This window comes from Perca flavescens, chromosome 16 (assembly GCF_004354835.1).
Source record: "Perca flavescens isolate YP-PL-M2 chromosome 16, PFLA_1.0, whole genome shotgun sequence".
In the NCBI taxonomy this organism is placed as follows: domain Eukaryota; kingdom Metazoa; phylum Chordata; class Actinopteri; order Perciformes; family Percidae; genus Perca; species Perca flavescens.
This window is the reverse complement of record NC_041346.1, coordinates 10,328,248-10,340,629: the sequence shown is the minus strand read 5'-3', so window position 1 is coordinate 10,340,629 and position 12,382 is coordinate 10,328,248. Positions and strand designations below refer to the sequence as shown.

General features: G+C 39.2%; 1 protein-coding gene across 9 annotated transcripts in view; it reads left to right on the top strand.

The window, feature by feature from the left end:
* Positions 1-12,382, top strand: part of LOC114571563 (bromodomain-containing protein 3) — a 16,969-nt gene extending 4,587 nt beyond the window's left edge. For 3 of the 9 annotated variants that reach the window (XM_028602575.1, XM_028602577.1, XM_028602576.1), the window contains exons 3-11: positions 626-763; positions 845-980; positions 2,946-3,058; positions 3,163-3,387; positions 3,482-3,610; positions 3,730-3,927; positions 4,660-4,811; positions 4,918-5,192; positions 10,823-12,382. In XM_028602575.1, coding sequence (XP_028458376.1) covers positions 626-763; positions 845-980; positions 2,946-3,058; positions 3,163-3,387; positions 3,482-3,610; positions 3,730-3,927; positions 4,660-4,811; positions 4,918-5,192; positions 10,823-10,926 — 1,470 coding nt within the window. In that variant the 3' untranslated portion in view covers positions 10,927-12,382. Of the gene's footprint in view, positions 1-625; positions 764-844; positions 981-2,945; positions 3,059-3,162; positions 3,388-3,481; positions 3,611-3,729; positions 3,928-4,659; positions 4,812-4,917; positions 5,193-5,751; positions 7,917-10,822 lie in introns of those variants that run through there. The other 6 variants (XM_028602578.1, XM_028602584.1, XM_028602583.1 and 3 more) reach the window with 6 other exon arrangements.

Here is a 12,382-nt window from a genome sequence, read left to right as displayed (position 1 = left end):
GGCCCATGGTGACATCACTACAACACAGCGAGAAACACGATTGGTCAGACGATCAGACAGGTTGGAAACAAGCAATCGTTTTAGCCAAATTATCTAAAACACTTTGTAAAGAGGTAAAACTGAAAGTGAGTGCACCTGAAATGTTGGTTATAATCCCTCATTGCACAAGAACACTGTGCATGGACTAACTGTACACCAACAGAAAGATTGGTAGTCATTTAACAGTTTGCCTATGGATCTGGCTAATCTGGGAGTTTATTTAAAACGGTCTGATCGTCTCAGTGCCTGGGTTTCTTGTCCCTTCTGACTTCATGTTAATGCCGCTGTGTTCCCAGCATATTAACTTGGTGGGCATCATGTTTTTATAACTGATAGGAACTGTGACCAAAATAAGGTCCAATTTGTGATCAACTAAAATGACCCTGCTAGTGAGAAAGCTTTTAATTAAGTGATAAAAATGCAGGAATTATGTACTAATATTCATTCTACCTCGTACAATTTCATGTGACAAATAAAAGTGATTTATTAATAACCGTTTCCTCATCAGATCCTTTTTCAAGATGTGGGACAGAAACCAAAAGCAAGACTCCATTCATCTGACACGCTGACTCTTTTTCTCAATCAGGATTATCATACAATAATAACGTCTCCCATGGACTTGGGAACCATCAAGAAACGGCTCGAGAACAACTACTATTGGAGTGCCAGTGAATGTATGCAAGACTTCAACACCATGTTCACCAACTGCTACATCTATAACAAGGTGAGGAGCTTCACGATTGGAATGCAGCACGCTGGTTCGCCTCACAGAAACTAAATCCTCATAGACCTCCCTCTCCTGTAGCCTACAGATGATATAGTGCTGATGGCCCTCGCAGTAGAAAAGATTTTCCTGCAAAAAGTTGCCCAGATGCCCCAGGGGGAAGTGGAGATTTCCCCTCATGCTGCCAAAGGGAAAGGCCGAAAAAGTAGTACTCCAGGTAACGAACTTGCATGTATGAACAGGTAAGGCTGCTTTAAGGCTACTTCACATTATTACAGTTAAGCGATAACATGAATTTGAATCTCATTAATCCGGTCCCTTGAATTCAATAAATTGCACACAGCATACTCATGTAGCAGCCGGGGGCCACATAAAGGAAGGCTGTGCATGCATTGAGGGGATGCTGAGTACCTTGTACACGGGTTGGAGAGTGGTAGCGATAAATAAAACAGTACAATGTGTAAAAGGTTGTTCAGGGACAACGGGATGAGTTGGATTTGTGACGTAGTTCCTACACAACAGGAAGGTTGAGGAAATGAAATGGCTTACACAAAGATCTCCCTCTAAGTATTTGTTTTTACTAGGGGTGTGCAAAATCGATTCACATTCGAATCGCGATACATTTTTTTAAAATTGTAGGTCTACTGCAATCACATGGGAAAAGTAACTACATTTACATACTGGGAATCGTTTTTTTTTTAATCGAGAATCGTTTTTGCATCAAATCGATTTTTGAGCCTGAAAATCGACATTGAATCGTGACATTTAGTGAATTTTGCACCCCTAGTTTTTACCTTAATTTAGTGTGCAAAGCATTGCGTCTGTCATTGCAGTCATTCCATCTTATTATACTTTATAGCTGCATATTTCAGCCTGAATGAACATCAGTGCCACCCTTAAGTCTCTGACAGCTCAGCCAGCAGCTGAGATTAACTGCATCAGTGACCCTCTGCCTCTCTTCTTTTTTTCTTTCCGTTTGAAATGCTCCAAACGGCATACTTTCTACCCTTCTAGGTCCTCTACTAAGGTTGAATTTTGCAGTAACTGAAATTCTAGTTTCTTCTCATTTTCATCCATTCGGCCCAGTTTAATATGCAACTCAATTGTATACAATATATGCAGTAGACCCCTGGTTTAGATTAAAGACAAACACCAGATGTTTGTCACCGCTTCTTGTGGCCAGTAAATACAAATAATGTTATGAATGCACCTTGAAACTTATACAATACTAAGATATATATATATATATATATATATATATATATATATATATATATATATATACACTAAGGGATAGATAGATAGATAGATAGATAGATAGATTAGGGGTGGTACGGTTCACAAAACCCACGGTTCGGTTCATATCACGGTTTTAGGGTCACGGTTTTAAGTTCTGTACGGTTCTTCTTATTTTTTCTTTTAATCTTTAACACTCCAGAATATACTTCAGCATATAGCTAAAATTAGCATATTGAATGCATGTTGCACAAAACATGCACACAGTGGCAGTTCTATATATTGTTTTATTTCATCATAGATAACATGAAATACAAAATGTTCCCACACACCAGACTATAAACGACGCTGGCGCATCCTCCAGCTCTGGGCAGCCTCTCTCCCACTTGACATCTCTGCAGGTGACGTGACCTGCAGCGGCGCCCCACTCCACTTGAGGAGTGGTCGGCTCGGTGTCTCTCAAAATCTGACGAAAATCTTTTAAACTGACCTTTGTCAATCTGAAATGAAGACAGATTCAGCAACTGCATGGCCTATTTCTCGCTTAAAATGTTTTCAGAAACACGTTTCGGTGAACTATTTTAGTACAATATGAGATTGTATTCTGAACGAGCCGCCAGTCTGTTTTGAAATTAGGGACCAGCCAGACCCATGTGACGCCATCGTCCAATCAGCTGCCATGGTTTGCGTTTGTCACGTCCATCCCGCTCGTCATTTCCAGTAAGTGTTTTAACATAGGTGTATAAAGTGGGCACTACGGCAGTAAGAGGTTAGTGCACATTAACAGTGTACTGACGAACCGTGCGGTACACACATGCTCCGAACCGAGACTAGCGAACCGAGCGGTTCGGGTGTTTTTTCATGAACCGTACCACCCCTAAAATATATATATATATATATATATACACACACCAAGATGTTTAATGTGTTTAATACACGTATGCAGGAAGTGTGACCACATGTTCTTCAGCTACGACGCCCTCATCTCAGCCAAGCGGCAGCTACTCACCCTCCAGCTTACCGTCAACGACCAGACACCAATCACACAACACCACAAAAGTAAGTCGCCATTCATGCTTCTGACCCTCAATCGTATTGTTTTCAAATACCCCCAGGGCATGAGGTGAATTTGTTTTAAATTTGTGTGTTTTGTGCCAATGAAGAAGAAGGCGCTGAAGCAGAAGTTAGGCGGCACCGCTGATACCGAAGCTGAACAGGGCAAACTGAGCGAACAGCTCAGGTATTGCAACGATATCCTGGCGGAAATGCTGTCTAAGAAATACGTGGCCCACGCCTGGCCCTTCTACAAGCCTGTGGACGCCGATGCTCTGGGGCTACACGATTACCGCGATATCATCAAATACCCCATGGATCTCGGCACTGTTAAAGTATGAGCGGTACACCTACATGTACCAGTACATTTCCCCTAGGGTTCATCTAGTTTTCATGTATGTGGTCTTGATGACTTTTTTTAATTTCCAGAAAAAGTTGAATGGAGGGGAGTACCAGGATGCACAAGCCTTCGCTGCAGACGTTAGGCTAGTTTTTTCCAATTGCTACAAATACAACCCTCCAAATCACTTTGTTGTCACTGGGGCCAGAAAACTTCAGGTATTTCTTGAATGATTGAATTGACTAAATAAAGACTTTGGACTGAGTTTTACCGGTTCAGGCCCAGCTTTCTATTGGACTCGATTGTCCTTTGATCACTGTGCATGTGTTTGCTTCAGGGTGTGTTCGAGACGAGGTTTGCAAAGATGCCAGACGAGCCGGTGGAGTCGTTTTCACCACTGAGTGCCGTGTCTCCGAAGAGTGCAGGTTTTGCCGGGATAAGCGACAACAGCTCCTCCAACTCAGACAAATCAAACTTGGCAGAGGAGCGTGCCACCCGACTCGCCGAGTTTCAAGAACAGGTGGGTGCAGAGCAGGTGGGTTTCTATACTGATCTCTTAACTCAAAGTTCAGCAACACCCCTGCTTTACTGATTACTTGTTCAGTTATCGAAAGTGTCGCCTTCCTTACAAATGCTGGCGTTGCTCACACGCCACCTGTAAATACATTCTGTATATGTAATATACAACAAAGAAATGGGGCTTTTGTATAAGTTTAGATCTCACCACACACCAAATCAGTGGATGTTTTTTCTTCATTCTTAAATGACCAAACATGATTTGGATAAAGCAGCTTATGGCTGGCCCATTCATTTGCAAAGATGTAACTGGCACCATACTGTAAATGAACACAGTGGGTTCACATGACCGACAAATGTTGCACAATACAGGGAGTAACATTTTTTAACGATTTGATGTGCGACGAGATTTTAACTGCCACTACAAAACAATATTTCTGGCTCTTAAATATACAGCAGGGAGAAATAGAGGCATTGAGTATGTCTGATGTCGTGCTTTCTTTTCTTCTCTGACCCCTCTCATTGTTTGGAGATGATATTGTTCACAGATTAAAAATCACATGCTGAGATAGACTCGGCCTAGCATACAGTAAAATCGCTCAAAGAGACTTCCTGGTCTTTATTCGTACACTTTAATTTGCATCTCCTTCAACTTGTGAGCACACAGCAACTACTGTCTGCCTTGTTTTCTTAGTGCTGCTATTTTTCTTGGCACTCAAAGTTTTGATACTTCTATGTGACACCACAAAAGCCCATTTCTGTTGACACTACCCAGCTTAAAGCTGTTCATGAGCAGCTCTCTGCACTCTCTGAAGTCCCTGTGATTAAACCAAAGAAGGAACGAGAAAAGGACAAGAACGAGGACAGCAGGCAACTTAAAGGCCGGAAAAAACCTAGCTCCAGGTAGGACCTTTCCCACAACCGAAGGACCCTGTTTTCATAGTATGTCCCTTCCAAATAGAGACCTTTGACTGCGTTGCTGCGTGCTCTGCTCTGCTTTGAATTTCAGGCGGTCGTGGAGGGTAAGCAAAGACTGGGACTCAGATGACGAAAGTCTGCAGATGACGTACAACGAGAAGCACCAGCTGAGCCTGGACATCAACCGGTTGTCTGGCATGAAGCTGGGCCGCGTGGTGCAGATCATTCAGACGCGAGAGCCCTCGATGCGGGACACCAGCCCCGACGAGATCGAGATCGACTTTGAGATACTGAAGCCGTCCACTCTGCGCGAGCTGGAGCAATACGTCAAGTCATGCCTGTACAAGAAGTTCAAGAAATTTCAAAGTAAGTATGACACCTTGTTGCAGTCCCTCCTTTTGAACAATTTGATATTAAGGTGATACTTAAGTAGGGCCAGGTACCGAATTCAATACTTTTGAGGTACCGACCGAATTACCTCTCAAGTATCGAAAGATGCCTCGTCATTCAATACGTAAGGAGTAAATCTGATCAGCATCAGTGAGCCAATAAGCATGCAGCATGCTTCTACCAAGATCTAATAATGCTGGTGATTGGCTGTCTAACGTTACACGTCGTAGAGACACGCAGGAAAAACTCTCACGTAGTAGGAGCTGAAAAGTAAATAAAAAGATTTGTGCCGTAATGTTGTCATTTGTTTTTGTTTTCATAAAATTGGTTTCAAAAAAAAAAAGTAGCGTTTAGGAACCAGTATCGAAGTTCCCAGTATATTGGTATCCGTACCGGTATCGAATACAAATCCCAGACTGGCCTCATCTTGTGTATGTGTACTTCAGTGATCCTGTCAAAAGAACAAACGTTTCTGGGAGCTTGGCAGATGAAGTGAAATGGGTTCATTTTGAATGATCCTTGCCTTGCTTTGAAGGTTGTTCCTGTTTGGGCTATTTTTGCTGAGACCAACTGCTCACAGCTGCCTCAAGGGAGAGACCGTAAAATCATCAGTGACTCTGTTTGAGACCAACTGGAACTGGTTTCAGCTTAGATGTATGAGGGAAGAAGTGATTTCTCATTGAAAAACGATTTGACTTCAATACTGAGAGCACAAAAACGGTAAAATGCCACCAAAGGCAAAAGCAGAGGTTAAATCGGATGAAGAATATGTGTCACTCACACATGTTAATGAACTGATGCAGCAACAAAAGGAAATGTTTGTGGCGCTGCTTGAACAACAACATAACAATTTCAAAGGCTTTGTTAAAATCATTATGGACTCCACAAACAGCAAACTGGATGCAATGACTAAGGATCTACAGGACATAAAAACCAGTTTGCAATTTACGCAAAAAGATGTGGATGACATTAAAACGGATAACGCGAAGCAAACTGAACGCTGCAACGCTATGCAGTCAGACATCTTTAAAGTCTGTGACAGCTTACTGGCAGTCACTGACAAAATTGAGTATTTGGAGGGACAATCCAGGCGTTGTTTTCGAGGGAATACAAGAGGCACCAGGAGAGACCTGGGCCGAGACGGAGGAGAAAGTGAAAAAAAGTGCTGGCAGAGAAGTTACAGCTGCAGCGAGAGATTGAAGTGGAGAGGGCCCACCGTACAAAGAAACCTGGAGGAGACAGAACAAGGCCAATTGTTGTGAAATTTCTGAGGCACAAGGACAGATCTGCCATATTACAACGCGCTAAGTTACTGAAAAGATCAAAAATGTTTATCAACGAGGACTTTACGGATACTGTCAGAAGAACAAGGAAGGAACTGATGCCGGAGTTGAGGGCGGCGAGAGAAAGAGGGGACATTGCCTATCTACGACAAGACAAACTGATCATCCATCCCCGGTCCAGTACACCAAAATAGACGTGAAACATCTAATCTATAATCAGGTATGCTGAATCGCTGTCATTGTTCACAACTAATACATGTAGGCCTACTGGAGAAAATCAACTACTACAGAGGATTGTTGATCTGGACAAACTAGAGCTGAACACCTTTCAATACATGGAACATCACTCACAGGACTTGGAAAATGATATTGATCCAGTGAACAACTTTTTCCTCAACAGCAATTGCTTTTATTACGATAATGAACAGTTCAATTGTTCAGTTAAGACAGAAAAACAATTATCTATAATCCACTTTAACAGTAGAAGCCTATATGCTAACTTTCATAACATTACACATTATCTAAATCAATTTAAACAGCCTTTCAATATAATCAGAAACTTGGATAACTAGTGAAAAGGGTTCAGATTTTTAAATTAAAGGATATGAAATGTGTTGTATTAACAGGGAAAACAAGAAAGGGGGTGGTGTGGCTTTGTATGTGGACCAGAAATTAAATTACAAGGTGGTGGAAAATATGTCAGCAGTGGTGGATGATTTACTTGAATGTGTTACAATAGAAGAAAAGTGTTATTGTAAGTTGCATCTATAGATCACCAGGTTCTAATATTGATTCATTCAAGGACTGGATGGAGGTAAACATTACAAAAACAAATCAGAAAGTTATGTTCATCTGTGGTGATTTTAACATTGATTTGCTAAATCCTAATAAGCACAACATGACAGAGGATTTTATTAGTACAATGTATAGTCTGGGCTTTCTACCCAAAATTACCAGACCCAGTAGGATTACTTCCCACAGTGCAACATTAATTGATAATATTTTTCAAATGACATGGATAACAACACAGTGAGTGGACTATTAATAAATGACATCAGTGACCACTTAGCAGTTTTTACAGTTTACAACCGAAACTATACATCTAAAAAGGAGAATAGAGTCAATGGTTGCACTGAAAGATGATGCTCTCACAAGACTGGGAAATAATATATCAGGAAAACGATATTGACAATGCATATGAAGAATTCCTAAGAATATTTAAATTATTATATGATAAGAATTGTCCGATAAAAAAATATTGCAAAAAACAAAAATACAATGACAGACCGTGGATTTCAAAAGGATTACAAAATGCCTGTAAAAAAAAAAAATTCACTTTATAGGGGATTTACAACGGTGTTCAGGGAAGCCGTCCGACTGAAGGAGTCTTTCCGGGATATGTTATCCCAGAGGACTCCGTAGACGGTTGCAGGGTACCGAAGGGTCCGAAGGGCTGCAGCCTCTGCCGTGAAAGAGGCAAAGCAGTGGGTGTGGGAGAAGACATGGAGAAGGACTTTCGGTCAGCACCAAGGTGCTTCTGGAAAACTGTTCACCACCTCAGGAGGGGGAAGCGAGGAACCATCCAAGCTGTGTACAGTAAGGATGGGACACTGTTGACCTCAACTGAGGAGGTAATAGGGCGGTGGAAGGAGCACTTTGAGGAACGGGTATATGGAATATACTAAATAGTATTATAAGAAAGGGTACGAGTCAGTCTAATTATCCCCAGCATTTCACTTGTAATGAAAAGAATTATAATATGGAGGACGTGGTCAATAATTTTAATAAATATTTTGCAACTGTTGGACCAGATTTAGCTGAAAAAATTCCTGTTCCGCAGATAACTGATAACAGATACAATGATCTTATTGAAAGAAATCAATGCTCAATGTTTCTCTAAGCTGTAGAAGAAAAATAAATAATAGACATTGTTAAAAAATGCAAAACTAAAGCATCCACTGATTGTAACGAAATATATATCAAGATAGTAAAAAATTTAATTGAGGAGATCTCACAACAATTAACTCATTTTCATTCCAAACTGGTAAATTTCCAACTAAAATGAAAACCGCAAAAGTCATACCTTTGTATAAAACTGGAGATAAACACCACTTCACAAATTACAGGCCAGTCTCTTTACTGCCACAATTTTCAAAATTTTTTGAAAAACTCTTCAATGACAGATTAGACAAATTCATAGAACTTACTGATAGTCAATATGGATTTAGAAAAAACAGGTCAACATCACTAGCTTTAATTGATCTCATTGAAGAAATCACAAATTCCACAGACAAAAAGAAATATGGAGCGGGAGTATTTATTGATTTGAAAAAAGCATTTGACACAATTAATCATGACATATTAATTAATAAATTGGAACGGCTCGGGATTAGGGGGATAGTGTTGAAGTGGTTAAGCAGTTATTTAAAAGACAATTTGTAAAGTTGGGAGATTATACATCTGAATGTTTGGACATTGCGTGTGGTGTCCCCCAGGGGTCAGTATTGGGACCAAAATTATTTATCCTCTATATAAATGATATATGTAAAGTATCTGAATTACTGAAATTTGTATTATTTGCAGACGATACAAACATCTTTGGTTCTGGTCAGAATTTACAGCAACTCTTGGATATAATCACTTCAGAATTCAGAAAAATAAAACCGTGGTTTGATATGAATAAGCTATAATTAAATGTGAGTAAAACCAAATTCATGATATTTGGTAATCCTAAATCAATCAATCATGTACAGTTACAAATAGAGGGTGTTAATATAGAAAGAGTATGTGAAATGAAATTTCTTGGAGTGATTATAGATGACAAGATTTGCTGGAAACCTCATTCAAAACATATCCAAGCAAAACTGTCTAGAAGTATTGCAGTTTTGGCTAAAGCACAGTTCAGACAACAAATCACTTCACATCTTGTATTGTTCAGTGGTTTTACCGTATTTAAGTTACTGTGTAGAGGTTTGGGGTAACGCATATCACAATTCATTGAAATCGTTAATTATACTTCAAAAAAGAGCAATAAGAATAATTCACAACACTGGATATTTGGAACACCAATTCACTATTTTTACAGTCTAAAGCATTAAAATTACTTGACCTAGTTGAATTTCAGAAAGGTGTAATTATGTTCAAAGCGAGAAACAATTTATTGCCTGGCAACATACAGAAAATATTTTCTGAAAGAGGGGGGCTATGACTTGAGGGGAAAGTCAAATTTTAAGACTCCCAGTTTTCGCACTACAAGGAGAAGTTTCTGTCTGTCAGCGGCACTAAATTGTGGAACACACTAAGTAATGAATTAAAGCAATGTCCAAACATATTCCAATTTCAAAAGATGTTCAAAGAAACTATATTCCAGAGGTACAGATAACAGTGCAATTAATTAATAATCTGGGCTTACACTGAACAATGTGTAATATGTGTAGAATTATTGTTTATAGGTAAATGTATGAATTTCCATTAATTACAATTTTTTTTTATCTCTGACTTATAATAATAATATTATATTGTTAGTAGAACACATTTAATAGGAAAGAAAGGGTAGGAGTACATACGTTTTACTTCTTCCTACTCCTTTTTGAATGTGTAAATAAGTACAAGAAATTATGGAGTTTTATTTTTTTAACTGTTCTTTTTTTACATTACTATTTTCTTTGGATGTTGTATTTACATGTTCAAAATAAAAGCTAAAAGGAATATTTTTGAAGGATACCCAGCCCTATATTTAAGTACCCAAAACATTTAACGTGCTCATATTTTGCTTTTTGGCTTTTCCCTTTTCCTTGATTGTGTTATATATCTTTTTTGTGTAGGTTATAGGTTTACAAAGTGAAAAAGTCCACCCCAAAGGGACTTACCATCTCCAACAGAAAACACTGTTCACAAACTGCTCCGAACAGCTCTATTGTAGTCCAGCCTTTACTTCATAGACAGACGTGCGTCACTTTGTAACACGTTATAATGCTCGCCTAGCTGCTAGCATGGTACGCCCTCATACTCAGCTTCTGACTGGCTAGATGTCCTGACCTAGCTGCTGTGCATGTGCAACTCCCAACAAAGATGGAACAGAAGTGAGATGCCTCACTCTGTAGCTAAAACAGAGAGCTCAGCACACAGGGTGAAAAGAGGACCTGCAGCAATGTGCAGTACAACAAAAAGATGGTGTTTTCTGAAAATTAAACCATGTAAACCTATTCTGTTTGATGCCAATTATGAACCTGAAAATGAGCACGATATGAGCACTTTAAATGCAGCCAGCATGTGTGTATCATTGAGTTGGTGATGGTGCTTCCTTTACTTGCCTCCATCCAGAGAAGAGCAGTCAGCTTGTGTCTCATCCCGTCAGCTGCAGCAGCTCTTCAGACTCTGCCACCAGCACCTCCACTGACTCCAGTTCAGAAAACAGTGACTCGTGACAACTGGAATGCTTTTAATTTCTTTTTGTGACCGAACAAGAGTGGCTCTTCAAAAACAGTCATTTTTGTATTTGTTATATGTTCAAATATTTGGAAAATTGAAGTTCCCACACCGTGTTTGGTATTCAGTGTGGCTTTTCTCACTTTCTTTATAAATCGCAATATCCGTCACTGTTTTTTTTCCTTATCAGACACTATAAATTCACAACATAGCTAGATGGCATGCTGCTGAGGCTGGGGCACATTTCATAACATCAGAGTTTTAACCAATATCCTGTCTCTGTCACTCATTTTTGTCCATACATGATATACCTTTTTCAAATACTTTATAGAAATGCTGTCTTGTTATATTTTAGATTCTATTAGATCAAACTATGGAAAGACCTTATTTTAACCCCTGCCTTCCAGTTAGCATGTATTAGCAGTTTAGAAACATTTGATAGATTCTAACAAACTATAATGTTCTGTCGTTGTGATCAAAGTGTTTAACGTTGCCTGCTTTTATACATTCTCTAGCAATTTAAACACTAGGTAGAGGTGAAGACAAAAGTCTAGGAAAATCTGTCAAAGCGTCCTTGAAAATGTGTCTTACAGATGTAAGATTTTACTGTTCCATTCATTATTATTTTTTACTTATTTTATTTTAGTGTTGCACTTAATGTATGTTAACAATTCAAGTTCAACCTTTTTATTTTTTACATTAAAATAGTTTTATTTATTTCTTGACTTCTATTTTGAGTCTCTTCCTGAGCTATTTCATTTGACTTTTTGGGTGCCATGTTTGCCCCCAGCAGAGCAGTAGAGACACTGCTTTAAACCAACCGTTTAACAGTCCTGCTGAATGGCATTCGTAAAGGGCCACACCAGTGTTTGGCATGTTGTAGTCCATTTACTGTAAATTGCACACTGAATATTTTCAGCATGATGTAGTGTTTGAATTGTGTTTTTTGCCTTCCATCCAGTCTTCTCAACATGGTGGTATGAAAGTCAAGTTTAGTAATCCATCAAAGCAGGACACCACGTGCACTGTTATTCCTGTCTCCTGCTGCTTTGTTGCATGAGAATGCAGTGCAGACCTTCCAAACTGGCAACAATCATGTAACTTAGACAAAAAATAAGAGAAGGAAATAATGGCTGTCTGACTTATGTTTCAAGTCCCAGCAAGTAGATTTATCAGTATGAACAAACAACCAACCGGGGCCTGGACAAATCATGTTTTAAATACTGAAACCCAGACAGGAAGCAGGAATGTAATTTGGAGTAAATGAACCACGGCATGAAAACAGAAAAACACTGAAAGGGCCCATTATGTTATTTTAAGTTTTTTGGTTTCCAACACTTATTTTTAAAAACGATTTGGTTTCCGGTAAATAAAGTGACTTGTGATGAGATCTACCTGCTAACTTGGGATGATGCTCTTGTGTTCATTTTTTGTTAATAAAAGCCAAAACACAAA